This window comes from Callorhinus ursinus, unplaced genomic scaffold (genome assembly GCF_003265705.2).
Source record: "Callorhinus ursinus isolate GAN/ISIS: 27379988/994484 unplaced genomic scaffold, GSC_fseal_2.0 scaffold13, whole genome shotgun sequence".
NCBI lineage: Eukaryota > Metazoa > Chordata > Mammalia > Carnivora > Otariidae > Callorhinus > Callorhinus ursinus.
The window spans coordinates 12303480-12330142 of NW_027397075.1; the positions used below are offsets into that span (position 1 = coordinate 12303480).

General features: G+C 53.0%; 1 protein-coding gene across 12 annotated transcripts; it reads left to right on the forward strand.

Moving 5' to 3' along the window:
• Positions 1 to 1332: 1332 nt before the first annotated feature.
• On the forward strand, positions 1333 to 26408 carry CDIP1 (cell death inducing p53 target 1). 12 transcript variants are annotated; one of them, XM_025859056.2, is made up of 7 exons: positions 1334 to 1437; positions 22932 to 23020; positions 23433 to 23534; positions 23676 to 23831; positions 24621 to 24894; positions 25016 to 25152; positions 26104 to 26408. In XM_025859056.2, exons 3-6 carry the CDS (start codon positions 23450 to 23452, stop codon positions 25125 to 25127), a joined length of 627 nt encoding a protein of 208 aa, XP_025714841.1. In that variant the 5' UTR covers positions 1334 to 1437; positions 22932 to 23020; positions 23433 to 23449; the 3' UTR covers positions 25128 to 25152; positions 26104 to 26408. The 12 variants fall into 12 exon arrangements, with proteins under 12 accessions (XP_025714839.1, XP_025714841.1, XP_025714842.1 ...); XM_025859057.2 differs by having other exon boundaries at positions 26107 to 26408; XM_073899583.1 differs by adding an exon at positions 5905 to 6060 and having other exon boundaries at positions 1337 to 1437; positions 25016 to 26408.
• The last annotated feature ends 255 nt before the right edge of the window (positions 26409 to 26663 follow it).

A 26663-nucleotide genomic window follows, 5' to 3' on the forward strand; every position in this document is an offset into this window, starting at 1 on the left:
AGCATGCTATTTTTAAGGTTCATCCATGTTGTAGCCTGGATCAGCCACGGTTTATCTATTTATTTGTTGGTGGGTTGTTTCCACTTTTTTGGCCGGAATGAATGTGCGCATTCGTGCTATGAATATGAAGAAATGCTACGGACATTTGTGTACAGGTTTGTGTGTGGCCATATGTTTTCATTTTCTTGGCCATATTCCTAGGAGTAGAATTGCTAAGTGACTCTGTTCAATCTTTTGAGGAATATCTGCTTTTAGGTGTTTTTTGTTTTTGTTTTTGTTTTTAAGTAAACCCTATGCCCAACGCGTGGCTCAAATTTACAGCCCTGAGATCAAGAGCTGCACGCTCCACCGACTGAGCCAGCTGCGTACCCCTGCCTTTAGTTTTAAGTGCAAATACAATTCAACCATCTCTTTTTTATTCCATGATTCCTCTAACAGCAAGTGAGAGATGGCAGTTCCCTTTTTGTAAGCAGGGGAACTGAGGCCCAGGACACCCTAAGGAGAGCAAATAATAATTGTGCCCGGTGTGGGCATGCGTGAAGAAACCCAACCGCAGTAAGCCCTTCCATCCTTACAGCAGCCCTAGGAGGCTGGCCTCACATTTAACCCCACTTTCTGGTTAGAAGATTAAGTATCTTGAACAAGGCCATTCAGTGGTGTGGTCCAAGACTTGACCCCAGTTCAATCTCACCCAATTTTAGCCTTTCATGGGCCCTTAAGCCCTCTGCTATTCGGTGGACTCTGGAGGGTCAGCGAATCTCCCCCGAGCCTCTAGCATAGTAAGGTTGGCCCGTCCCCTTCCTGCGTGACCTCTACTGCACAGGATACTCTGCAGCTTGGGGCTACACTTGCACACTGTTTTAAACAGCAAAACCACCAAGAAAACCCACAAAAATGCAAAAAACGTGGCACTAAACATATACGAGACACTTGTTTACAGTATGAGAGCTAAAATAAGAAGGCACAAAGTTGTCTTATTTGACCTCAGCTTGGACCCTCCATACCTAGCAAAACTAAAGCCTTTCCCATTCTGTGCATGTTCACAGAACACACAGCACCTAACGTCAGTGAGCATTGGTTGAATAAATGAAGGAAGGAAGACGCGCCTTGCTCGGACGGATGCCCTGGTGCTGCGAGGGCGGGAGGGAGCGTTAACTGGGTCCTTCCCCTAACCTCATGCCACTCTTCCGCAGGACAAAACCCTCCCGGGCCCTCCTACGTGTCCTGCCTTAGCCGAAGCGCCTCCGCTCCCCGTGACGTCACCAGGGACCGTCGCATGTCGCCAGAAGCTCCGCCCCGGCGCTGACCTCATGGCTCCGCCCCTCGCCCTGACGCCCTGCTCCAAAGCCTACCCGCCTCCTTCTGACAGACGCGCGACCGCGAGCTGCGGAGGCGTGCGTTCCTGCCCCTGCGGTCGCCGCGGGTGCCGCGGGGACGGTGAGTCGCCTGGGCCGCTGGAGACAGTTTCCGGCGGAGCCCCCCGGGAGCAAGGCTTGGCGCTCCCGGCGCTCGGTGGGGAGGAGGGTGACCTCGGACCGCTGAGCCCCCAGCCCCCGCCTGCGCGGTGCATGTCGGGCACTGTGGTCTCCCCGACCCGCGGAGCGCGCCTGAGGCACAGGGACGGACTACATCTCCCAGAGGTCTTTGAGCGGGCGGGGGGCGGTGTGTGCGCAAAGCCCCGCGGGGCCGAGGGTCTCGTCCTCCCAGCGCTTGGACCCTGGCCTGTCTCGGCGTTGGTTCGGCCTCGGGCGCCTGGCCTCCCGAGGTAAAGGGTCCCCGGGGCGGCGCAGCGAGTCCGTCGCCTCCTCCCCCGGTACTGATGCGATCCAGAGCGGCCTTCGGGGTTTTGACGTCGCACCGTCGCTGGGTTGGCCAGTGACCCGCGGGGCTGCGGTTACAGTTTGGCCAGGCCCGGGCGGGGCGCCGGGGTCGGTGCCTTGGGGGCTGCCGGCCCGCTCCTCGGGGTTCCGCTTATCACCCCTCCCGCATCCCCTGTAAGGAAGGGTGGGGAAATAACATCTCCAGCTTTCCGCGGCGGCTGTTTCGTCGAGGAAAGCGGGTCGGGAGGAGGGTCCCGGGGACAGAGGAGCCCCTGCTGAGCTCCTCGGTGACCTTGGCAGGCCCGAGGGGCCCGCGCGCCTCTCCCTCCCCGCCCGTCCCCGCTCGGCGACGTCTGTAAATCTCTGCGCCCGCACTCGGCCCGCACGCGCCGGGGCTGGCGGGGAGGCAGTGACCAGGCCTGGCTTCGGGTCCAGCTTCGTGCAGTCGAGGACCTTGGTGTAGTTGAACCCACGGCGTCTTCGAGCCCAGCTTTGGGCACTTCTTCGTAGGTGTGTGCGTTTCTGTTTTTCTCTAAATGTTCCCAGGAGGCTTCTCAACAGGTGTCAGGTAAGGAGCTAGCGCTCGGAGTGTCTCTAGTGTGGGTCTCAGATCCTCTGCCTCAGAATCACCAAGGGCTGATTCCTGGGCAGCTGCTCCCCCCATCCCCCCCCCCCCGGAGGTTCTGATTCAGCAGTTATGGGATGTGGCCAGGACTGTATTTAATAAGCTCCCCAGATAATTGTCAGTCACATTTGGGGTTGAGAGCCTTTATCCTAAAGTGAAGAGGTTGGAGGTCCTGGAGCATAGCACTTATACCAGTTTTGTATGTAGAGTGGGACCTGCTGCTGGGCAGGCAGTGCCTAGGCAAGTGTGACCTCTCTCCTTGGCACTTTCTTACCTCGGGGCTGACTTAAGAGTTGGGTAGGGAGAGGCATGCCAGCTCTGCCTTGTCTGCAGCCCCACATTTAATTATGAAGAATTTTAAACACGTAAAAGTTGAAGAAACTTTACACTGAATGCCAGTAGACCGCCACCTAGAACGCACAACATTTTATCGTATTTTGTCTCAAACCTAACTCTTGTTTGTTTAGGTATGTCAAAGTAAGTGTAGACATCAGTCTATTTTCCTCCCAAATAATTAAACGTGCATATAATTAAGCAGACTCTTAGAATTTTTGCTTATTGTTTTTTAACCAGTAGAAGCCCTGGGTATTGAAGGGTTATCTCTGTCTCCCATCCCTGAGGAGCTGGAGGAGTTTGAAGGTTTTTCCATAGTATGGGCCTCTGGAATCAGGAAGGAACTTTACATGTGTTCTTACAGAGATTTGAAAACAGTAGGCCATGGCTCTGAAATCACAAAGTGCAGAAACATGGAATGTGTGATGTGCAGTAATACTTAAGGGAACAAAAACGTTTTGAGGGAGTGCTAATGAAATGTATCCCAATAGTCAGATTGCCCAAGCAGGTCTCAGTGACACTCAATAATATAAGTTGTCAGCCTGCATACTCTGTTGCTACTCTTTACAGTTTAAGTTTGCCTGGTTTGAATCTGCTAGTTCCGTGTATTTTCTCAGGCTCCAGGGGAACAGGGCTGCATAGCCCCGTTGACAAGCTTTGAGTCCCTTGGGCTGAGGTACTGTGTTCTGTAGGCACAAACACCAGCCCTTAATCCTGTTCAGTTGTCTGAGAGGGAGAGGAGACAGGTCTGTAGAAATTCATCTCCAGCTTCAGCAACACTCTTCAAAGGACATGCACATCTGTTTATTCATGGAGGACACAGGGAAATGTGGTAGAGTCATGGCACCTTATACTGATGTCTCTGTCCTTATGTGAAGGAAAACCATCATGCTGGTGAGAAGGCAGCATGCAGGGGGAGCTCTGCAGATAACGGAGGCCCTTAGTGCGGAGGAGACCCAGGCTTGCAGGGCTGGCACGAGGGTTATTAGGCCTTCACAAAGGGACTTGGAAATGGAGTGTGCAGAATGGGAATGTGCCAGTTTCTAGAACCCCACAGAGGGCTTCCGGCTCCTCATCTCTGCAGTCAGGACTCTCCCAGGCATGTCTCCCCAGGAGGTGGTAGAGGCTGCATTGCAATTTAGTGCTGCAGAGGAGAGGGGGCCCTTGATCTGGGCCTGTGGCAAAGCCTCTCCCCCCAGAGAGGGCAGCCCACCCAGGGAGATGCAGGTCTGGTCGCTGTTGAGCCTGCAGACCAAGACCCTCTCCTGCTCTGTGAGTTACCAGGTTCTGGTAATAAAGGTGAGGTCCTGGGACCAGTACTGTCTAGACTTGGCAGACCACGTTGGTGGCACTTCTGTCGCTTCCAAGCTGTGTGACAAGGCGTTTGCCCTCCTAGAACCTCACTTGCTACATCTGTGATAGGTGAAAAGCAACACCCAGGTGAGATGAAGACCTGTATCCACTCATGTGGAGAGGCTAGGGTCCCCTAATGTTAGATGAAGTAAAACCAGCACAAAACCACGCAATGCAGGGTAAGGAAGTCCAGTGACATTCTGAGTGTTTCCATAAAAGTGGTTGTGATGTGTTTGGTGATGTCGGATCAGTTTTCCAGAAAAACGTTTCTCCTCATCTTTTTGGTTCTCCTAATCTATGGGTGCTGTGAGCTCCTTTGTGATCTGGCCCCTGGGTGAACCTGCACCATCGATTCTCACCACAAGGAGTTGTCATGAAGGTCCAGTAAAAACTGGATGCGCTGGAAACGTAATGTGTTCCCTACGTGTTGATTCAGTCTGAATCCAGATCTATTCCAGTGTTTGTGTTTTCCCCTGAAGGAGAAACAGAGGAAGGCAGAAGTAGGTAGAGAAGGTTGGAGGGTTGTTCTGGGTTGGGGTTTGAGAATTCTAAGCCTTATTACCATGGGAGGAAGTGAGACGTGTCGTGGTTCTAGGCAGCATTAAGAGCAACAGTCTTACAAGCTGGGGAGGCAGCAGGAAGGCAGTTGTGTTTGCAGGGGCTGCTCTTTGGAAGTGCTCCAGGTCCACTTGGCAGCGCCCGCACCTGTGCTCCGTCCTCGAGGGTCCTTGCAGCAGCGGGGGGGCCACACTGGCATTGGTCTCGCAGCCGAGGAAACAGAGTTAGTGAGTGGTTTACTGAAGATTGCCAGATACGGGCACAGCAGGGCTGAAGGGAGTGAGGCTGAGGGGAATGTGGGCTGTCCCCACCCCATCGTGGAAAGTGCTCCATGGAGTTGACTGTGACTCTAAAAGGGGGTCTTCTATCTGAATTTTTGGACATAAACCGAGCACGTTCATCCCTGGAAGCCAGGGACTCCATCTCTGCTAAGGCTGTGTTCTGCCCCAGTGGCTGTGGGTGGTGGGCATTTGGGCAAGAAACAGCATGGGAAACCTAGTTAGGCTAACCCCAACCCTCACGGACTCGCTTATTCAACGCACCTATGCCAGGGGCTGAGCAGGGCCTGCAGGGCCACTGGTGGGAGAGCCCCCCACCCCCAGCGTTCTCTAGGTGGGAGGTGAATGAAGTGTGGGGGGAGTCATGGGGAAGGCTCGGGTTTGCTGGAAAGGCAGGGGTTGGAGGGCAGGGGGAAGGTGTGTGGAGGTTGAGGAAGGGTCTGTGGAAGGTCCTTTGGTAGGGGTGAGGTTTGGTTTCTTTGGAGAAGAGCGGATTACAGTCTGGGTGGCTGTAGTAGGTTGTAGTAGAGAGATGTGGAACATGGGGCCAAGTCTAGACTTTAGCCTTTAAACCTTGAGCAATAGATGAGAGAGTGGATCTGAGACCTTTTTGAACCACGGCATTGGCAGGACTTGCTGACAGGTCAAGGTTTAAGGGCCAGAGAAGAGTCTGGAACATCCATCTTCGTGGCTGGGGTACTGTTAACAGCACAGGGCCTATGGGACAGGGAAGAGCCCCTTCCCAGAGTACCAGCCAGACTGCATTACTTATCCACCCAGTGACAGCGAAGGTTTGATGTGCTGCTTGGGGCTATGGAGACACTGGCCCCAAACCCCATCCCTGCCCTCTGGGAGCAGCCACTCTGGCCTGGGGAGGCTGGGCCCTTGACCACAGTGTTCTCTTTCCCCTCTGCTTACAGTGACTCTTTTGTCCCAGACCAGGAATCCCTGCCCTCCTGCCTGCAGGGCCCACCCGGTGCCTGAAGCCTCCCCAGTGCCGGGACCCACAGACGCCCCTTCTCTCACCAGGAGCACCTGCTGTCATGGGTTCTCGTTTGGATTTTGCCAAGTATCTTCTGTAAATTTTTCTTAGGTGTGAGTTAGCTTCCTAGCTGGATCTGCAGCTCCCTGAGGGCTGGGGCCACAAAATGAGTGACCTCCATAGAGGGGCCCATGAAATGTTGGCTGAATTAAGGAGTCAAGAACCTGAAGGCTTTTTAAACAGGTAGTCACTTGAAAGAAAGAAAAAACAAACTTGGATAGTGATGGCTCTGCTGAATAAAACTGGCTTTTCTTAGGCCTAGAAGAATTCTGTACTGCTCCAGGCGAGAAGGCCCCCCGTGACCCCTTGTCAGCTCTTGGACTCTGGGCCATTCTGTACTGCCTGAGGCTCAGGCCTCATCTCTGTCCCTGTGTCGTCAGGCTCAGGTTACACGCATTTCTGTGTGCATTTACCTGCTTTATTTGGACAGCGTATGATCCACGCCATGACCCAGTTCTCTGTGGCTCCAGTCCAACTGGCCACGAAGAAACCATGCCTGCTGGAGGTGGGGGCTGAGAACTGACGGTCCCCCACCTCTAGCAGCCACCTCTTGATATCAGGACTTTGAGGGCCCACATTAGTACACCAGACATAGGGCAGGAAGTGGAGAGCCGAGACACAACTGGACAGCCTGATTTCCTGAGCCCTCCCTCTCGCTCGGGGAGTAAAGTGGACGTCCTTTAGCAGCTTGAGGACCTGGCCTCCCTTCCCTCAAGGGCCAGTCCCTCTTCCCTCAGCTCCTCCCACTCTCCTGGCACCCACGCCACCCAGACCCCAGCCCCCAGGGGGTTGAACGTGCAGGCACATTCTAGGCCTCTGCACTTAACTCTTTCTGCCTGGACCTTCTCTCCACAGCTGTGCACGTGACCTGTCCCATCTTGGCCTGAATGCTCCCCACTCTGAGAAGCCCGCCCTGTTGAAAATTGCATCCGTGCAGCGCTCACTCCCTTCCCTGATCATCATGCCTCTATGGCATGCGTCACTGTCTGACAAACTGTATACTTGACCTGTTTCTGTGTTATAACCCCCAAGCCCCCTGCAAATGTAAGCTCCACGAAGACAGGTTTTTCCCCACCTTCAGGGCCTGGGCTGATTCAGAGCATGTGCCGGTTATTTATGTGTTGAGTGAAATTGTGTCCTGTGCCTGCATTTCAGCTGTCCTGGCTTTGGAAGGGCTGGTGAAGTCCTGAGGGGTGGGGAGCGGAGTATACATGTGTTCTGGCACTCCCTGCAGCACAGGTGAATAGAGGTGAATTGCCAAGCAAACATTCAGTGGCTAGGGTCTAAAGTCAGCTGGTAGAGCAGACACCTCAGGGTCCAACTGCCCTGTAGAGTCCTTGAGTTGCCTGTGAGCTCAGAGGTGGTGCAGGAGCTGGGCCCCTGCGCAGACGGCATGCGTGTCCCTGAGTTCCGGTTCCCTCCCAAGCCCTGCCATCCCCAAGGGAAAAGCAGGGGGCCTGGTTGGGCTCACTTCAGTCGTTTCTCTTTTTTGTTCTGGCCATGGTGAAATCCATGCACACTCCCTTGGTGGAATTCCAGTGTGCAAAAGCCCTTTGTTGGGAGTGTGAGATCCTGCTTGAGGATAGTTTGGGGAACATGTGAGAAAAGAGGGCTGAGACCGGTGCATCTAATGCGCATGGGGCATGAATCAGGTCTCTCCGAGCAGCTGGGCTGGCTCCTGTCAGAGAGCAGCCGGGGGTGGGCGCTGCTTGTCTTGCCCACTGCCGTCTCCGGCACAGCACCCTGCCTCTGGGGGGGTTCAGTAAATGTCTGAAGAGTCGTGAATGTCAGCTGAGACTTCGGACTTCGTGATCTCTAATGCCATTTCTGCCAGGAAGGTGGTCTCTAGGTGTTTGAATCATAGAGAAATCGCACGTGACCATAAATGAAGCAACCCCAGATATTCCATGAGCTCTCATTTTCCCAAGGAGAAGATTCAAAATAGTTCTTCTGTCCCAGCTGGCATGAGTAAGCTCTCTGGGTCAGATGTGCGTTAGAGTGATAGGAATCTGAACTTCCATATACTCTTCTGTGTCATGTAATTTGAACCACTGACCTGATTTGTTGCTCACTCACACGTCCCAGAGCACTTTGTTCGCACTCTTTCTCCACTGTGGACGTCATGTTGTGGTCATGGACGCCGGCCCCACGTGCTCAGCAGCAACAGCTTGTCCAAGTGCCCCCAGCCCCTGGGACGCTTGCACTGGAGAGCGTAGCCCTGGAATGTTCTCTTGTCTCAGGTTTTATTCCACTGGTCCTGCAACATAGCTTCTTACCGTGCTGTCTGCGGCAACACCCAACCACTGCAGTGGGCTCCGGGAACTGACAAATCTGTGACATGTCTGCTGGTTTTTGGCTTTTTTCTTTTGACTGATGCCATCCGGGTGACCTCTGGAAGCCTGTCACACTGGTACTGGTGAGGTTGCTGCAGCTCCTGTTCTCCATCCAGCTGTTCTCTGTTTAACTGAGAGAACGCTCTGTAGCATGAAGGATGTAAACGATGTACAGAAACGTCCTCACTGTTGGGTGGGGAGACCTGGGCCAGGCCCGGCTGCCGGCTAAGCTCCCCTCCGGGACCAGCAACGGTGGTACAGGGTTTGTGTCTGAAGTAAGATTCTTCCAGCTGGATGGCCATGACCACAGTGGCCAAGTGGCTTGGTTGCACGAAGGGCCTCGTGCTTTTAGCTGGGTCACAATGGTATGTCTTGATCTCAGATAACTGATTAAAATGGAGTCAAGCCAAAGACTGCTTTGTCAGCTTAGTGGAGGCAGAGGTTAGGACTTTTTCTTTTCATGGCTTCATTTTGATTGCCTGAGTGATGGTTTGTGAGACTCATCCTGCTTCTAAAATTAGTTGGCCTTTTAGTTCCCAAGCCCTGCCCACCTGACAGGTGCAGATGACTTGTTTCTTCACTAGTGGCTCCAGCTGTATCTGTTTTCCTCCCTTTGCTGCTCGTTCTCCTCCTGTGTCCAGCTCCGGAGGCCCTCCTGCCTGGGAGGCACCTCTGAAGGTGGAAGAGGTGCTGGACCACAGCTTGGAGGCCTGGGCCGAACTCCCCGCAGCTGCCCCGGCCGGCGGCCCCGCCCCAAGCACAGCTCTATCGCTCCGTCTGTCTCCGCTTCATGTGTGTCTGCTGGGCTTTTCTTACCTGCCCTCCTCTGCCAAGTGACCTCGTGCTGGCTGTCCCGGCAGGGTCTCCAAGGCCAGAACTACCTTGGATGGTCTTTATGTTCCAGCTTCACAGATCTAGATCTTCAATTTTACCGGAGTATGGTGAGGTGACCTGGGTTAGAGAACGGACGCATGCTACCAGACTCACATGAAACCAATATAAAGACCGTAACACCACTTTAGGAGAGAAAACTGGTAAATAGTCCCTGCGTTTGCTTCTTGGACTATTGTTTTTCCCGGAGAGTATAGTCAGAGGCACCTTTCTGGACTGAGGAGGAATACACATAAATTTAACACAATTACCATGAGCCTTTTTGGGGAAAGAACCAGTCAAAGCAGCTGCCCATCCTAGAAAAACTAGAAACTACACATGCCAGTTTCTGTATATGTATCTGTATATAAACAAATGATCCAAAATCTTAACATCCAGAGAAAACAATTAACATTTGGTGTGTAATACGTATGTAAACATGTACTTTTAAAGTAGAATCCCTACACATACTGGTTTTACAGTGCAATATCAAGACCATCGTTCTGCCTACAAAAATGGGTCTATATCGTTTTGGGGGTGAATACAGTTACATTATGTAGGTAACCGGGGGGTAACTAGTCCCTTTGGTGGAACAGAAGACATTGGTACATACAGACATTTGCCTGTAAATCTTTGCTCACATGCTCACTTAGCTCTAAGAAAAATGTCTTGAAATGGAATTAATGAGCCAAATAGAACGTACAGATAGCAGAATTGTCCTCCAGAGTTGTCGTGCTAACCTGCTCCGCTGTGGTCCATTGCTCTTTTTTTTTTTTTTTAAAGATTGTATTTATTTATTTGAGAAAGAATGAGAGATAGAGCGCACAAGAGGGAAGAGGGTCAGAGGGAGAAGCAGACTCCCTGCCGAGCAGGGAGCCCGATGTGGGACTCAATCCCGGGACTCCAGGATCATGACCTGAGCCGAAGGCAGTCGCTTAACCAACAGCCACCCAGGCGCCCTGGTCCGTTGCTCTTGACACTCGGGGAGTCAGAGTGGTTGGCCAGGACTTTGACAAGAATTCAGTATGACGTAAATTGTTATGATTGTTATTATCATCACAGTTCCTAGAAATCTTACTGCTTTTTAGTTTAGAACCATTCTTTGAGTCCTGTCTGCCTTTTGATTTTGCTTCTAAGAGCAACCAGTGTATTTTTTCTCTCTTTTTAAATTGTGTACTTCTTTCTCATGCTCTGCTTGCGGTTCCTAAATACCAGTGATACAAGCAAGAATTTGTTTATTGAACACTGTGTGGCCGGCTCTGCACTGTGTGCTCTTCACACACAACCCCACTCAGGCCTCATCATGCCTCTGGAAAGCTGGGGAGCCAGATGGCTGGCGTGGGACCGAGCGCCTGGGTACCCACAGGTGAGGATTCTGTCCTGTCAGCTGACGCCATGACCAGGGCTCAAGCCTCCTCTTGGGGCCGTGGGCTTGGGCTGGTGTAGTAGCTTCTTGGAGCCGTGATACGGATCAGGGAGGCGCGTTCAGGCCGGGTGGGATGAGAGGCAGATGGGAAAACCAGATCTGCTTTCTGGTCCTTTCTGTGTCTTAACTTTAGCTTGTTTTGAAGTATTTAGAATTCCCATGGCATCAGATAAGCCTGTGTTCACATGCGGTTCATAGCCCCCAGTGATGCTGTCTGAGGGAGGGATTACCTCTCCCGTCCTGCCTCCATCAGTAAGAACAATGGAAAATGGACCACAGGCAGGATTTCCCAGGCCCTCCAGGGCTAGAACTTGGCAGACCGAGGGGCTGCTCAGCGAACCCATGTGGAGGCCGCAGTGTCAGCTCAAGAAAGCCAAGTCAGTGGGAAGTCCGTAATGGGAGGCTTTCAGTTATGGACCACTTGTTGGCATACCTTCAGCCTGACTAGCACTATTTCTAAGGATGCCTGCTTCCTTCTTTGTTAATAATCTGGAAATTGACCAATCACAAGTAATTTCTGGCTATAGTGTGTTTGAGAATTGCTGGAAAACAGCATTTCCGTTTCCCTTTGATTACTGGAATTAGGTCTGGCTGTATTTAGTAGGAAACCTGAAGTTACCAACTAAAACAAGTTTGTTTCTTTCTCACATAGAAGACATGAGAAGTGGTCACTTCAGTGCTGGCATGGTATCTCTGTGGTCTTCCCGGGCCTGGGCACCTTCTGCTGTCCTTAGTATGGCTTCCATGCCCAAGGTCACCTCATGGTCAAGCATGGTTGCAGGCGCTGTCACAGATGTATTCCAGGCAGTAGACAGGAGGGCAGGAGGACAGAGGGTCCCCCTGGCCGGGATGGCACCTTCCTGACAGTCCTTACAGCACTCTGCTTGTGACTTATTGGCCGGAGCTTAGTTACGTGGTCACAGGTGACTGTAGGAAGGGCTTGGAGCGTCTTAGTTAAGACCCTGTTGCCCTGAATAAAAACGGAGTGTGGTGCTCTAGGTAGGGAAACTGAGGTTCAGAGGAATTCAGTAACTCGTCCAGGGTCATACAGTCTATCGTGGTGGGCAGGATGCCTATGAACCCTGTGCTCTCAAACTTTTTTGCTGGTCAAGGAAGGAAGTTGACGGCTTTGTTCCTGAAGACTGAGTGGTTGTGGATGGGGGCACCACTCAGGAGAGTGGGCTGGGAAAGAGGAGGGCTGGGGCGCTGCTGTGGGCTTCCTGGCCTGTGATCCTCATCCTGCCTCTTGGCCCAGGTCCCCCGTGGGGGCCCATGGTCTGTGTGCTCTGGTGGAGCAGCCCCTGTGGCCAGGTGCCCCTGAAGCAGTTGGGCAGCTTGAGCGTGAGCTCCAGGCTTGTGACCTGCCCCCCCCACCCCCGCGGGTGCAGCCTCCTTCCTTCAGTCTGTGACTCACCATCCAGCCGCTCTTCACATCCCCTCCTTTGCCTGCTGGTCTCATTAATCCCGCCTCCTGGCTTGCTTAGACGTTCCCTGATCCCCAGACCAGGTCCAATTTTCCTTTGCTTTCAAAGTCTCCTCCACTTCTGCATGCCACTGGTCACACTTTTCATTATGTTTGGCATTTCTGGTGTGATGATTTAATGCCTGTCTCCCCCTACTCGATTTTAAGCATCTGGAAGGCAGGGATCGGGCTCTCACTTCCTGCCACACTGTACAACTACCATCGTGAAGAGACAGGTGGTTATTCCCAGAAGAAGCGCCATCCTCCCTCCAAGGGCCTCTGTGAAGTGGCCACCACACAGACTGTTCTTAAATCCGCCCCTGGGAAGTTGGAGAACAGGACACTATGTGGTGTTGCCCAGGGTGTCAGTGCCCATCCCTGGCAACCAAGTCTCCCAGTCAGCAACACCTCATATTGCCTGGTCCTTACGTGGCTTCTGCACATCCGTGTCTCTGTTCTCACACAGGCCCCAGGGGTGGGCAGGCGGGATATGGATGATGCAGTCACTTATGGGCCAGTCCTCCTGTGAAGGGACTCAGCAGGGGCCAGGTGGGTTCTGCTTCCCCCCTCCTCTGGGTGGCCAAGAGGACCCAAGAGGGTGTTTGGCTTTTACTCTGGGCCTCCAACCCTTCCTGAGCAGTGGGAGGCTGTCGGCAGTGTAGAAAACTGTTTTTCAGTTTCCCCAACAAGTCCTGCCTCTGGCCAGCCGCCTGGAACCTGTGTCCTGGGGACTGAGGAGCCCCCTGAGGCCTGCTGACATCCTAGCGCTGTGGCTGCTGGGAAGGTGAGTTCCTCTGGAGAGAGGCCCCTGGGAAAGGTGGTCCTGCAGTTGCTGTTGCCTGGCCACCAACCTGCCACCACGGTCTCAGGTAGACACCCAGAGTCTTGGGGCGGAGCGCCCTTGCCAGGGCCATTACTGACCGTAAAGTTGCCCAAAAGGAGAGTTGGCCCTGAGGAGGATTGCTGGTATCTCTGCAGGAGTCGCGCAGAGCAGGTGGCCTCCACTTGGCTGTGTCATGGATGAACTCTGCTGGGTGGGCTGCTCAGGTGGGGTTTGATTCCAAGTGTCCCCGCATCCTGTGAGGAGCACATACCAGGACCCCCACAGTTCAGGGGGAGGTGCTGAAGCTGCTGTGGCAGAGACCTCGGTGCCTGTTTTGTTTTCCTTCCTGATGGAAGTAGGTCACAGTAAATGGTGCTATCAGCAGGTGCCGTTTGTCCCGTGTTCTCATGTGCTGGGTCCGGAGCTGCTGCTCTGGGTATTTTGCACACACTAGTTATTTTAAACCTTGCTCCCACCCCTGGAGGTAGGCATGATTACCTCTGCTTCCAGATGAGGGAGTCTGAGGCTCAGTGAGGTCACGCAGCTACAAAGTGGTGAGCTGGGTCCAAGCTGGTCCGATGCTTCCTCTCAGGCCGGGCACACCGCAGGCTGGGCCGGGGCCGGGGCCAGGGCCAGGGTGCAGCACCAGCAAGCTCAGAGGCTCACCAGGACGGGCCGCTCTGGGTCTCTGTGGCGGTGGAGCCCCTCATGGTCTTCGGGGCCGCCTCTAGCACAGCAGGGGCCGTGTCCTGGGGGCTGCCAGGGGGCTGAAGGTCAGGACTCTTTATGGCAGTGCCGTTCTCACCATGTTGGCCGCCACATCTGTGGTGCAGAAGCATCGAGGACCGAACTGCTGTCTGACTCAAGGCAGAGGCACCAACCTGGGCTCATCATCTTTGTGATGATGCTCATCACACTCACAGGTCTCATTTAAGAAAAAACAGTAAAAAGGATTTACTGTGTTAAATCATCTTGACCCTCAAGTGCACATCTCTACTATTCTGTGTGATGAAACATGAGACCTACATCACGCACCTGTGGAGTATGACAGATGCCTCAGGGAAAGCACATGCACAGTTGTTTGAATTGTGAGCTGAACTAGCTTTCTTGTGAAGCTCCAGATTTACTTGAACAACTGACACACAAACTGTGGTTATTCACACTTGGGGACTTAGTGGACATTCTCTTGAAAATGAACAGTGAGCCCACTAAAGGGGAAACCGCTGACGTTTGTTTTTGTAAATGTCACCAATGATAAATTTGTTAATCTACTTGTTCCCAATGATGAAACTGGGAACTTTCAAGGGAAAGTTAGAATTTTGGGAAACTTGTATCTGCTACCGTGAGCTTAACAGCTTCCCAGTAGTTAAAGACTTTTCCGATGAGATTGGTGGTGATGCTAGCAATGTGATTTGAGTGGGGGGAATATATAAAACACATGAGCGCTGTTCTGTCTTCATAATCGGGGCTCACATTGTGAACCTGTGTTTTCCAGATGACCCACGTGTGCTGTTAGAAACCATGCATGGGTAAAAGCCATTCCAAATGCAAGGTAGACGGATGAACTATAACATAACAGGAGGAAGAATTCATTATGCATTCAGATTCTGTATTGTATTACCCCATCGGGTTTGGGTGTGGTATGGGAGAATGTCCACAGTTACGTACCTGAAGAGACTCTTCAAACGCCCCTCCCATTTCCAGCTGCTTTCTTTGGGAAGCTGGGTTTTCTTCACGTACTTCAACCCAGACACCGTAGCATGACAGACTGGGTGCAGGAGCAGAGAGGAGAATCCAGCAGACTTCCCATAAGGGAAGTGAAAAAGGGTTGCAGAAATGAGAATGCCAGCTGTCTCATTATTACAGTTGTTTTGGAAGGCAGTTATTTTAACTATACTGACATGTAATGAGTTTATTGATGTTTTTAATGAATTAATACTTTTAAGAAGCCGTCACTTTTTATTTCTAATATGGTAAGTGTTGATAGATATAACCCACAAAAACAAAACCTTTTTAGAGTCCTCAATAATCGAGTGTAAAGGAGTCCTGAGACCCAAAACATTGGGGAACTGCTGCCCTAGCAGATCCTGGGGGACACTGGTGTCAGAAAGTTCTCCTTCCAGGCACTGCCCTCACTGCCTTCTGCCTTCACCTCTGCCTCATCCCCCCCCCGGCGTCCCCCCCTCAGCCCTCCAGGAATGCCCACTCGTGCACAGATGGAGCTTAGCATCAGACTGTCCCTCCCTGCCCTCCCGGTCTGTGCCTTCCTCCAGAAGGGAGCGTCAGTGTGTGTCCCTGGCAGGTCATGTGTGGTGCAGCAGGGGTATCCCTTGGCTGTGTGCGGGACCGACCGTTCAGACTGCAGAATTGGGTTTGCAGCTGTGGCTGCAGCCGGGAAGGAGTGTCTCCTGCTGGCCTGGGCCCAGGCCCTCCCAACTCCCATGGGCAGCCCGCCTGGGCTGCCGTAGGCTGCTGCCAGTTGGCCCAGCTTTGGATAAACAGCAGCTCTCTACAATGAATGATGAATAGTTGGGAGCCAAGCAGAACGCCAGAGGCCTTTCCCAGGGCCCCAAAATCTTTGCTTTTAAGTCCTCTCTGGGATGTGGGGGAACCCAGAGGAGAGCCACTGAGCTCAGTACACAAGGAGGTGGAGACCCCCTGCCTCCTATCACCAGGGATTGAAGTTGCCCATCTCAGCTCTGTCCTAAGATTGTATTCTTTTCAAAAATTTTAGTTCTGCAAATACACAGATACCTTTTTGTTTAAAATATGCGTGTGTAAGTCTGTAATGACAGAAATCCTCACCTCTCTTGACCGTTGGCTGCCGAACTTCAACCCCAGAGACGATGATCCTTGTGTCTGGGGTGTTTCTTCCCCATCTCTCTTTTATAACTGTGCACACAGAACTATCCACACCTGGGTGGGCTTTGCTCTTGGGGGGATGTAATTATAATTCATGTGCCATACAATCCACCCTTTCAAAGTGCACAGTTCAGTGGCTTTCATATGTTGGAAGAGCTGTACTGGCATCACTACTGTCTAATTTCAGAGCCTTGTCGTCCCCTAAGTAGACCTGTGTTTGGACCCAAAAGTGCTCTGCTCCCCTGCCAGGTACTGGGCACCTGCTGTTGTCACCACTCTGCACGCAGCCTGGCCAGGAGGCAGGGGTTCTAGTCCCAGGTCCCAGGAAGACTGAGGCTCAGGGAGGGTCCGTGACTCACCCAAGGCCACCAGCTTCAAGCCCAGGGCTGTCTGACTCCAGAGCGCCACACTCTTCATGTATGCCCTGTTTTCCCATTAACTGATGACTGACATGGGGTAAATCCTTTCCCCCCTGTGAATGGGAGAAGTGGGTGGGTTCTTGCCTTCCTGTCCTTGGAGCTGTCATTGTCAGTAGCTGCTTAGAGTATTGTGTTGGATGCAGACGGGGCCTGGGATGGGGCGGGGGGCAATAAGGCAGTTTTGCTTGTTTCATGGCCCCACACCCTAAAACCCATAGCAGGCACCTCAGGAAGTCATTTCCTTCCTCACACCTGGGGAAACTCTCTCCTGGTCCCACCAGTTCATCCGAGGAGAAGGGCTGCTCTGTGACACGGCTGAAGGTGGAATGGGGCTTCCAACATTGGGATGTGGAGCAGAAGTTTACATTTTGCAGTGGACCTGCGCTGAGTGCCGAGCAGGGCCCAGCTCTAGGGGCTGTTGGTCCAGCAGGTGGCACTCAGAATTCTGCTGGACTGGGATCCTGGGGGGCTCAGTCAGTTAAGCATCTGCCTTCAGCTCAGGTCATGATCCCGGGGTCCTGGGATCGAGTCCCACATCAGGCTCCCTGCTCAGCAAGGAGCCTGCTTCTCCCTCTGCCTGCCACTGTCTCTCTCTCTCTGGTAAGTAAATAAAATCTTTAAAAAAAAATATTTTTAAAGAATTCTGCTGGACTAAGGAGGGGAGCTGTGGGCAGCTTTGCAGAAAAGGGCCTGGCTCTATGTTTGGCAGCCCCCAGAGGCCCCAGCATCTGCCGTCCTTGGGAAAGTGAGATGAGATCGCGGGCAGTGGGTCTGCAGACAGATGTGAAGACAGGCTTCATCTTGTTTTAGGGTGACTTGAATAATTCTAAGTAAGACCACAGTGGGTGCTAGTTAGGCTGTGTTGGTTGTGGGCGCAGGGGCCAGTTTGGGCCTCAAGTGGCCCCATTCTGTCTCCCAGGAGGCTAAGGAGCATGTACAGGCCTGCCTTTGCCTCTCTTGCCAGAGACCACTCAGGACCCTCTCTCCTGGGCATACCACCCCCTGTCCCTTGGGGCTCCCCTACGTCTGCCCCCAGATCTCCAGGGCCTTACTGTTCCCCTTACAAGGGCAGGCTATGGCCCTTTCCATTCTAAGGGTTTTCTTGCTAATCTGGACACAGGCCTGTGGTAACAGCATGGAGAGGTTGCAGGCACAGGGTATCTGTTGGAGGCCACTGCACCTTCTCAAGTATCTTGAGCCTTCTAACTCATCAGCCACCTGGCCCATGCTGCCTCCCTGCCCTGGCAAGGGTCAGGACCATTACTGGCAGGCTCGCCTCATCCTGAAAATGCAGTCCAGGGGACACTGATCTCCTCTGTCAATTTGACCCCTGAGGCTCCTGTGCCCGGGTGCCATCTAGTAACCTCCACTCTTCACGCATTTCCAGATACTGATTAGTTTCAAATAGACTTCCAGCCTCTGGAAAGCAGCTGTCTCCCAAGGGCCAGTGGCTTCTAAAGTAGGAGCCATTGGGACTGGGGCAGTGGCATGTCACTTTTATCCAGGACTAAGTGGGAAGTTCCTCAGCATCCCCAAAACTGTGCTGAAAAACTGGTAAGCAGGAATTTAAAAGCTCAAAGAGAAATCGTTGAAAACACCTAAAACGCTATTGTGAGGCCATGTGACCCTGGGTGTGACATGAGCTGTGTTCACCTTCTCTAACGTGAAGATGTTAGCAGGGCTGCCCCGTAAGGGCTGAGGAGGACAGTTGAACACCCGTAGCAAGCACCCCAGGGGTGTCAGGATTATTGCTTCTCTAGGTGCATACTCAGTACCATCTCTTGGACTTCTGCAGTCCTCAGAGGCATGGAAGATCCATGTCCCCGGAATACACTGCCCTTGCAGCCTGCATGGGATGAGCGTCTGACCCACGTACCTGCACTGTTCCACTGTGACAGGAGAACTTCATGTAAGAATTTTCCTTCTTGGGGCGCCTGGGTGGCTCAGTCGGTTGGGCATCTGCCTTTGGCTCGGGTCATGATCTCAGGGTCCTGGGATCGAGCCCTGAGTGGGGCTCCCTGCTCAGCGGGGCGTCTGCTTCTCCCTCTGTGCTCTCCCTCCCTCTCTCTCAAATAAAATCTTTAAAGAAAAAAAAAACAAAACAAAACACTTTTCCTTCTTGTGTAATGTGCTATGGCTCACTGAGAGCACTTCTCCTGTGTGGAGTGCAGCCCACGCCCTGGTGTTCTGGGTACCCCGCTCTGTACCCTCACACCTGTGTGCTGCTGGGGTCAGCACCTCATTGGCTGGCCAGCTGCTGAGCGGTCAGCTGGATCTCCAGTTCTGAGAACCAGAAGTGGCAACATCTATTCATCCATAAAATCCTCTGGGCCCCAGGGCAGCCCCATTCAGTGCGACAGACTTGGGAGGGTTTTCAGGCGATTATGTTTCTTCACAGTTCACGTCTAAGAGATGGGAACAGGAGACTAAGAGGCATGTTTTGGCTTTCCAGGGCTGCATGCTGACTTCACTGAGCTTCCAGGACTGCAGGCCTGCCTCTCCTCAGGGGAACTGCAAACTGCGGGGACTTGGGTCTTGCAGCCCCTTCCATAGCCTCTAGTTACCAGTGTGGCAGTGCCTGCGCAACAGCAAAGTTGCCAGGGTGCCATCTCAGGTTCCACATTTGCATTTGTAGCGTCATTTGAGCAGTGTGCATTTTTATTGGAAAACTGTTTTGCTTTTAGATGTGTGATTTTTTTAAAGATTTTGTTTGAGAGAGAGCGCACAGCAGGGGGAGAGGGAGAAGCAGGCTCCCAGTTGAGCAGGGAGCCCAGTGTGGGACTTGATCCCAGGACCCTGGGATCATGACCTGAGCTGAAGGCAGACACTTAACCTAACTGAGCCACCCAGGTGCCCTGACATGTGATTTTTTTTTTTAAAGGTTTTATTTATTTGACAGCACAAGCAGGGGAGCAGCAGGCAGAGGGAGAAGGGGAAGCAGGCTCCCCGCTGAGCAGGGAGCCCAACGTGGGGCTCCATCCCAGGACCCTGGGATCATGACCTGAGCTGAAGGCAGACACTTAAGCGACTGAGCCACGCAGGCGCCCTGATTTTTCTTTTTAAAGATCATAGCATTCTTAGTTTTTATTGCACCTTAGACAACATAGTTTTATGGCACGCCCCTTGGTTTTATATTGGGAGGCACTCGGGGAACTAAGGGTTGAATTCCAGAAAAGTTCACAATTCGTTCTTCAGAAACCTCTCTCCTTCATTTTTTCCCCTAAGATTTTATTTATTTGAGAGAGAGCATAACTTGGGTGGGCGGAGGCAGAGGGAGAAGTAGACACCCCCACTGAGCAGGAAGCCTGACATGGAGCTTGATCCCAGGACCCTGGGATCATGACCTGACCTGAAGGCAGACGCCCAACTGACTGAGCCACTCAGGTGCCCCAACCTCTCCCCTTCATACTGAAGTGTCCTGCCCCCCGTCTCTGCCACAGTTGACAGCTCCAGAAGGCAGCTGGAGGATGGGTGTGGAGGGGAGGGGAGACGGAGAAGCAACAGGTGTGCTGGCCGAGGGAAGCTGTGGAAGCAGGTGGTGGCCCAGTCAGTGGCTGGCGTCCATGTGGCACACATCAGTGCCTGCTCTAGGTACAGAGGATGGCTCAGTTGGGTGGATACCATAGAAGGGCTTTGCCCTGTGTGCCAGGCTTGTACCATCATTATGATGGCAGAATTCCAGAAGTAGAATCTTGTGCTCTAGGAAACCGGAACTAGGTGTGTTGATGAAAAGGCAGGCCATGCTTGCATCCTCAAGAGGGTGGTGCTAGTGGTATGTGCCCTCTGGACATGGAGGGGCCGGGAGGACCCAGGCTAGTTCCTCTCTCCTAGCACCGGAAAATGCTCCAGTGGCTCACCAAGCACAGTGCACCTTTTCTTCCTGGCGGGATTCCTGGTGAGCTGGGGCTGAGATGGACAGTGGTACCACCTGTGGCATCCCACATGCTGGTAGGATAGGAGTCTGTGACAGGTGCTGGCCCGTATTCTAAGACACTCAGCAGGATACACAGTTTTCCTCGGAAGCATGACAAGCCTCTTTCTCTGCCATTAGGCGGGTGCCTGGTGGGCTGGCAAGGATCTCCGGGCCCAGCACACACAGCCAGTCCTGCCTGGAAGGGGACTTTGTGTGATGTCCATTTGAGGCTCTATAGCTTCCCTTCATCGTGCGCTATTGAAATTCATCTGCAGGCAGGGGTGGGTGGGAGAGTCATGCAGAGTCCTACACTCAGCTCTACCTCTTTCTCTTACATGCCACGTGACCTGGGTAAGTCCCATTTTTTCTTGGCTTTCATGTCTTTGAAGGATTATTATAAGTAGCAACTCAGAAGAGAAGGTCATAATATATACAAGCACTTGTGACATGTTCTGCTTCTTGGTGGTCAAAGAAATAAGTACCGACTGTCATTTTAACATTACAAATTAATGATAACAGTAGTATCCAAAGTGTGTACTATAAATCGCCATCATCCTTCTCAAAGGCACAAAATGGCCATACCCTTTGACCTAGTAATTTCATTTCTGGCAAGTTTAACCAAAGAAAATGATCCAAGAAAGGGAAAGAGCATTAGCCAGAGGTTTTCCCTGTTGGTGGTGGTGTTGGTTTTTTTTTTTTTTAAAGTAACAAGCATTCTAAATGCTTTAATAAGGGTTGGTCAGGTAAACAGTGATGAGCCCATTTTAGGGAATATTAAAATTGATGGTCATGGGGTCTTGCAAGACGGACAAAATATATAGGACACGATGTTAAAACTGTCACAACAGCAAGTATATAAAAATACACATGACTACATACAGACGGGCAGGGGCATGCAGGGAGACTAGCTGCATTAAGGTGGTGAGATTGAGCAAACTTACTATTTTTTAATAAGTTTTATTGACATAATAATCCACCTGTCGTATGATTTCCCCATTTAAAGTGTGCAATTCACTGGTTTTTCATATAGTCACAGAATTGTATAACCATCATTACAGCCAGTTTGGGCACATTTTCATCACCCCAAAAGGAAACCCCGTATTCATCATTCTCTGTCTGCCCCCACCCCCCCCCAAGCCCATGACAACCACGAGTATGCTTTCTGTCTCGATTTGTCTGTTCTGGGCGCCTCACATAAGGAGCACACCACATGTAAGCTTTCTTGTCTGGTCTCTCTGAGCGGCCTGTTTTCCAGGTTCATCCAGGCTATAGCAGGCTCATTCCTGGTCATGGCTGGGTACGTTTCCACTGGAGGCGTACACTACAGTTTGTTTATCCACTTGCCAGTGGTTGGACACCTCAGTTGTTTACACTTTTTGGCTACTATGAATAATGATGCTGTGAACATTCATGTACAAATTCTTGTGTGGTTTTCAGTTCTCTTGGGTGCGCACCTAGAAGTGGAACTGCGTCATGTGGTAACTGTGTGTTAGCACAGGGACAGCTGCCGGCCATTTCACACACCCCCACCCGCCCCCAGCAGTGGGAGAACTCCTGTGTCTGTCTCCGCATAATACTTGTTACTTTCTCACTGTAGCCATTCTCATGGATATGAAATGGTACCTTATTGTAGTTTTGATTTGCATTTCCTCTAGGCTAAGTGTTCAGCTTCTTTTCAGGTGTTTATTAGGCTTTTTTTTTTTTTATCTTTGGAGAAAGGTGTATACAGATCTTTTGCCATTTTTTAATTGGGTTGTCTTTGTTAATGAGTTAGAGTTCTTCATATATTTTAAATACAAGTCTTTTAGCAGATGGATCTGTAAAACTTTTCTGCCGTTCTGGGAACTGTCTCCACTTTCTTGATGGTGCCTGTTGAAGCCCAAGGTTTTATTGTTGTTTTAACGATTTTATTTATTTATTTGAGCGTGAGTGAGCAAGAGCAGAGCAGGGGCAGAGGGAGAGGAAGCAGACTCCCCACTGAGCACAGAGCCCGATGTGGGCCTCCATTCCAGGATCCTGGGATCACAACCTGAGCTGAAGGCAGCTGCTTAAACAACTGCGCCACGAAGCCCAAGTTTTTAATTTTACTGACATCCAGTTTTTTTCTTTAGTTGCTTGGACTTGATCTCTTGGGCCCTGCCACTGATCTGTGACATTTAATAAACATAACTGACTCCAGGCTCCTTCTGCTCCGGTGGCATTCTGAACTTCCCTCTAGCGGGGCTCTCGGATGGAGCTGCCCTGGGAGAGCTGCTTTCACTGTGTGTCTCTTTGTACTGTTGAGAATTTTTTCTGATTTATATTATTTTCAGTTAAAAAAATTAACTGAGCTTCACTTCAAAATGCTACTAATTTCAAACCTTCTATGCTGAACAGTGAAAGGAAGTGCCTTACTAAGGGAGACAGGATGCTGACCCAAGGCAGGAAGGCCCCCTGGTTTCCTGCGTCTCCCCTAGGGCCCAGCAGCAGGTGCTCAGTGAGCCTTGGGAGGGAAAGAGATGAGGGAAGTGTTTCACTCTGTGTCTTCCCACCCTGTCCTCCACAAAAACGGGGCAGGGGCCCTGCGTGCACAGCTGGCTCTAGAGCTGCTGGGGTGGGGAGAAGCCTGTTCTCCTTCCTTCCTGCAGTAGGTGTGGGTCTGTGGGGGCTGGTGTGAGCCTGGAGCGGACAGGACCTGCAGCCGTGAGAGGGGAAGCGGAGCAAGCAGGCGGCTTGCTGCTATGCCGGTGGGAACCACCAGCCAGATGGGGTGGGGTGTGTTGGCTGTGCCTCTCGCCCTAGTGCTGAGGCTCTGCCTGTTGTTCTCCCCCCCAGGACAGCTCCCTAGAGCCCTGCGTGTCTGCTCAGGCCGCCAGTGGAAGGAGCCTCTCCTGTCTTCCCCTTCTGAGTACTTGGGACTTGAGGTAAAAAGTCTCCCAGATCCTCTCCCACAAGCATAGTGCTCTGGCACTGAGGCAGCCTCCTGCCCTGGGGGAAGGGTCTGCCTTACCAGCTTCTTTCCTCACAGGGCACCCTTGCCTTCTGGCTTTGACACAGGAAGCGGGGATGATGGGGGATGGTGGCTGCTCTGGGCCTGATTATCCTTGGTGATGGTGGGAGATCTCCCAGGCCTAGAGGGAGCCCGCTGACTCTAAACCACTCTACTGAAGGAATCCGTCCCAGTCCACGAGCCCTGTCCCCACCCAGAGTGCAGAGATTGACGTGGGGGCGTGAAAGGCCACCTGAGCTGCTGGGGCTCAGAGAGCTGTCACAGACCCACGCGTGACCAGCATGCGGGGGCTGGGAGCTTAGTTCATGTCGCGGCTTTCCTTCCAGGCTCAGAAGCAGCAGAGATGTCCAGCGAGCCACCCCCTCCTTATCCTGGAGGTCCCACAGCCCCCCTTCTGGAGGAGAAGAGCGGAGCCCCACCTACCCCAGGTAGGGTTCAGTGTTCCTGGCAGTCCTGTACCTTGTGCCTTGCCCCTCCCCGCTCCTAGGAGCTGGTGCCTGGAGCAGCCCTCCCAGTGACTCTGCAGCCACCGCCCTCTGAGCTCCCTCTCCCTGCCCTTCTCTGTCCAGGCCGTACCTCCCCAGCTGTGATGCAGCCCCCTCCGGGCATGTCGATGCCCCCGGCAGACATTGGTCCCCCACCCTATGAGCCACCGGGTCACCCAATGCCTCAGCCTGGCTTCATCCCCCCACATGTGAATGCAGATGGCACCTACATGCCTCCAGGTAAGTAGGAAAGGGGAGCCCAGGGGTCTGCCCAGTCCAGCATCCAGCGTGTTATCTGGGCCGCCGTCCAGCCTTTGCTGCAGGTAGGTGGTCCTCCTGCCCAGTGTTTTCTCAGGGCTGGGGGCGTTGATTGTGGGCGTGGATGGAGGACATGGGAAGGTGTCCTAAAGCAAAGCACTGCTGTGCAGGTACTATGGGCAAGCCACATGAGCCCTGGGCCCTGCTGGGAGGGGGGCTAGCTCCCGGGAAGGCCCTTCAGGCGCAGTGGCAGGTGCTGACTCGTGGGTGCTGTGGGGGCCTCTCCCTGCCAGGGTCCTGAATCCATGGGGAGGCCTGGGCTCCTGCTCAGCCAGCAGTTCTTGAGGATTCCTCAGGCCAAAGAAAGGCCCAGGGCTCTTGCATAGGTGGCCCCAGGTTGAGGTGGGCCAGTCCCTAGTATTTCAGTGCGGGATCTGACGCTGGTGGGGCCAAGAGCCCTGTGTGCATAAGAGAGCTGGGCTGGTGAGTGGCAAGGCTCTCCCTCCTGTGGTTGAGGTCCCCTGCGTGTCAGAGGCAAGGAGCAAACACATCAAGTTGAGACCGAGGAGAGATTAGGCCTTCTTCCTGGCTCTGCCATGTCTGGCTGGGCCAAGTAGCTTCTCTGTCTTGGTCTCACAGGGCAGGGAGAATGTAGATGGTCACCTTGGCCCAGGGCCCGGTCCTAGAGGCCTCCCCTTGTATCCTAGGGGCCACATAGGGCAGGTGGCAAGCCAGTAACCTGTCTTTACTCTGTCTTCTGTGCCATTCCAGGTTTCTACCCTCCTCCAGGCCCCCACCCACCCATGGGCTACTATCCACCAGGGCCTTACCCTCCAGGGCCCTATGCTGGCCCTGGGGGCCACACTGCCACAGTCCTAGTTCCTTCAGGGGCTGCCACCACAGTGACAGTACTGCAGGGAGAGATCTTCGAGGGCGCCCCTGTACAGACAGTGTGTCCCCACTGCCAGCAGGCCATCACCACCAAGATTTCCTATGAGATTGGCCTGATGAACTTCGTGCTGGGCTTCTTCTGCTGCTTCATGGGGTAGGTGATGTGGGCGCTTGGGGGGTGGGGGCTGTGCCCACCTGCCGCCAAGCTGGAGTAGGCCTGCATGTCCTCCGTGCCTTCTCTTCTCACCTCCCCGTCTTCCCGGTCTCTGATTCAGGTGTGATCTGGGCTGCTGCTTGATCCCTTGCCTCATCAACGACTTCAAGGATGTGACGCACACATGCCCCAGCTGCAAAGCCTACATCTACACGTACAAGCGCCTGTGCTAACGGAGCCGGGACTGGACTCCCTGCTGTCAGTCTGGCCCCCTGTGCTTTTGCTCCCCTCGCTCAGTGGCTCGCTTCCCTGCTCCCACTTGGGGGTGGAAGCCATTCCACCAGTCCCCTGGAAGTCTTGTCCTCTTTGGCTTGCCCTTCCCTGAGCATCTGACTCTTGCGGCAAAAATTCTGTTGGATTTAAGGCCAAGGGTCAGCAAGTGGCAGGGGAATAGCACTGAGCCTGTGTGTTGCTGGTTTGGTTGGTGTTTATGATCAGGAAGAGAAGCTGTGAAGGGTCTCCTCGCACGGTCTCCCTGCTGGGGTCTCGTTCCTCCATTTCTGTACAAAGTATAGATTTGGTCCTAACTCTCCCTGGGACCAAAAGCAGCCAGAGCAGACCTGGAGCCTGCAGTGGGGCTCTACCTATAGCCACAGTTATTTCTGTCTCCTGGGCCAAGAGTGGGGGAGTGGACCCAAGCAGGACAGAGTCCTAAGGCCTGGCTTTGTTCCTGGGGTGCTAGAGGTGGACACGATGATTAGAAGGATGACTCTGGCTCTTTGAACTCTCAAACTCTTAACACCCTGTCCAAGTGCCCAGGAGTCCCCTGGAGTAAGGGAGAGAGGTCAGCATATCTGCAAAGTCGTGGGATGAGTGGTTAGGCCCTGGCTTGCTAAGAAGGGACTTGCCTCTGGCCCCCACCCAGCTCCCTTTCTGGCCACCCCTCCACAACCCCCGTCTTTGCTAGGGCCAGAAGGAATGCCCAGGAGCCTAACCCATCTGTCCATACCATGTCCTTGCTATGTATCGGCAAGACCTTTGCCCAGTGGCTGGTGTGTCCAAACTAGGACTGGAGATGACAGAGAAGGGGCCTCCTTGCAAGCACACTCAGATCTGTCATGCACGCTCCATGGATCCTCTTCTCAGTAAGTGCTGGGCCCTGGGCCCTGGGCCCTGGCTGACTTGCTGTCACTGTGCTTGTTTCAACAGCAGGTACTGCAGCAGGAGCAGCTGTGGCACTGGACTGGGACAGGCTGGGGACAAGGAAGGAGCAGCCCCAAGTGGCGGAAGTGCCCTGGTGGACACCTGCCCTGGGCCTGAGCCCACACTGTATTTCGTGAATGGTTTGTCTGTGAACTTGATCACGTGGACCGCTGTATCCTGCTGCCGCCCCTCTCCTGGTCTCGCACTGCCACTGCATGGCCTCCTGTCACTGTGAATCATGGCTGGTCTCAGTTTGTAGTTTCTCATTAAATTGGCCCTTTCACTCCCCTGCCCTGGGCCTCTGCTCTCTTGCCTGGCTTCTTTCTTTGAGGGAAAGAGGGTGGGGGCTAGAAGTGGTCTAAGGACAGGGGCTTGAGTCCTCGGGGTCTTTGTGCTTGTGCTGCACTGACTGCCCAGGGATGACACTAAGTATCTGATTAAACCACACCCAAACCCAATGTGGACAAGCCGTGGGGTTCTAGCTGTGACTGGGTTGGGGTAGGAGTTGGCTTCACTGCGCTCAAAGGGCACCTTCCTATCTCTGACACTGGTTTCACCTATCTCCA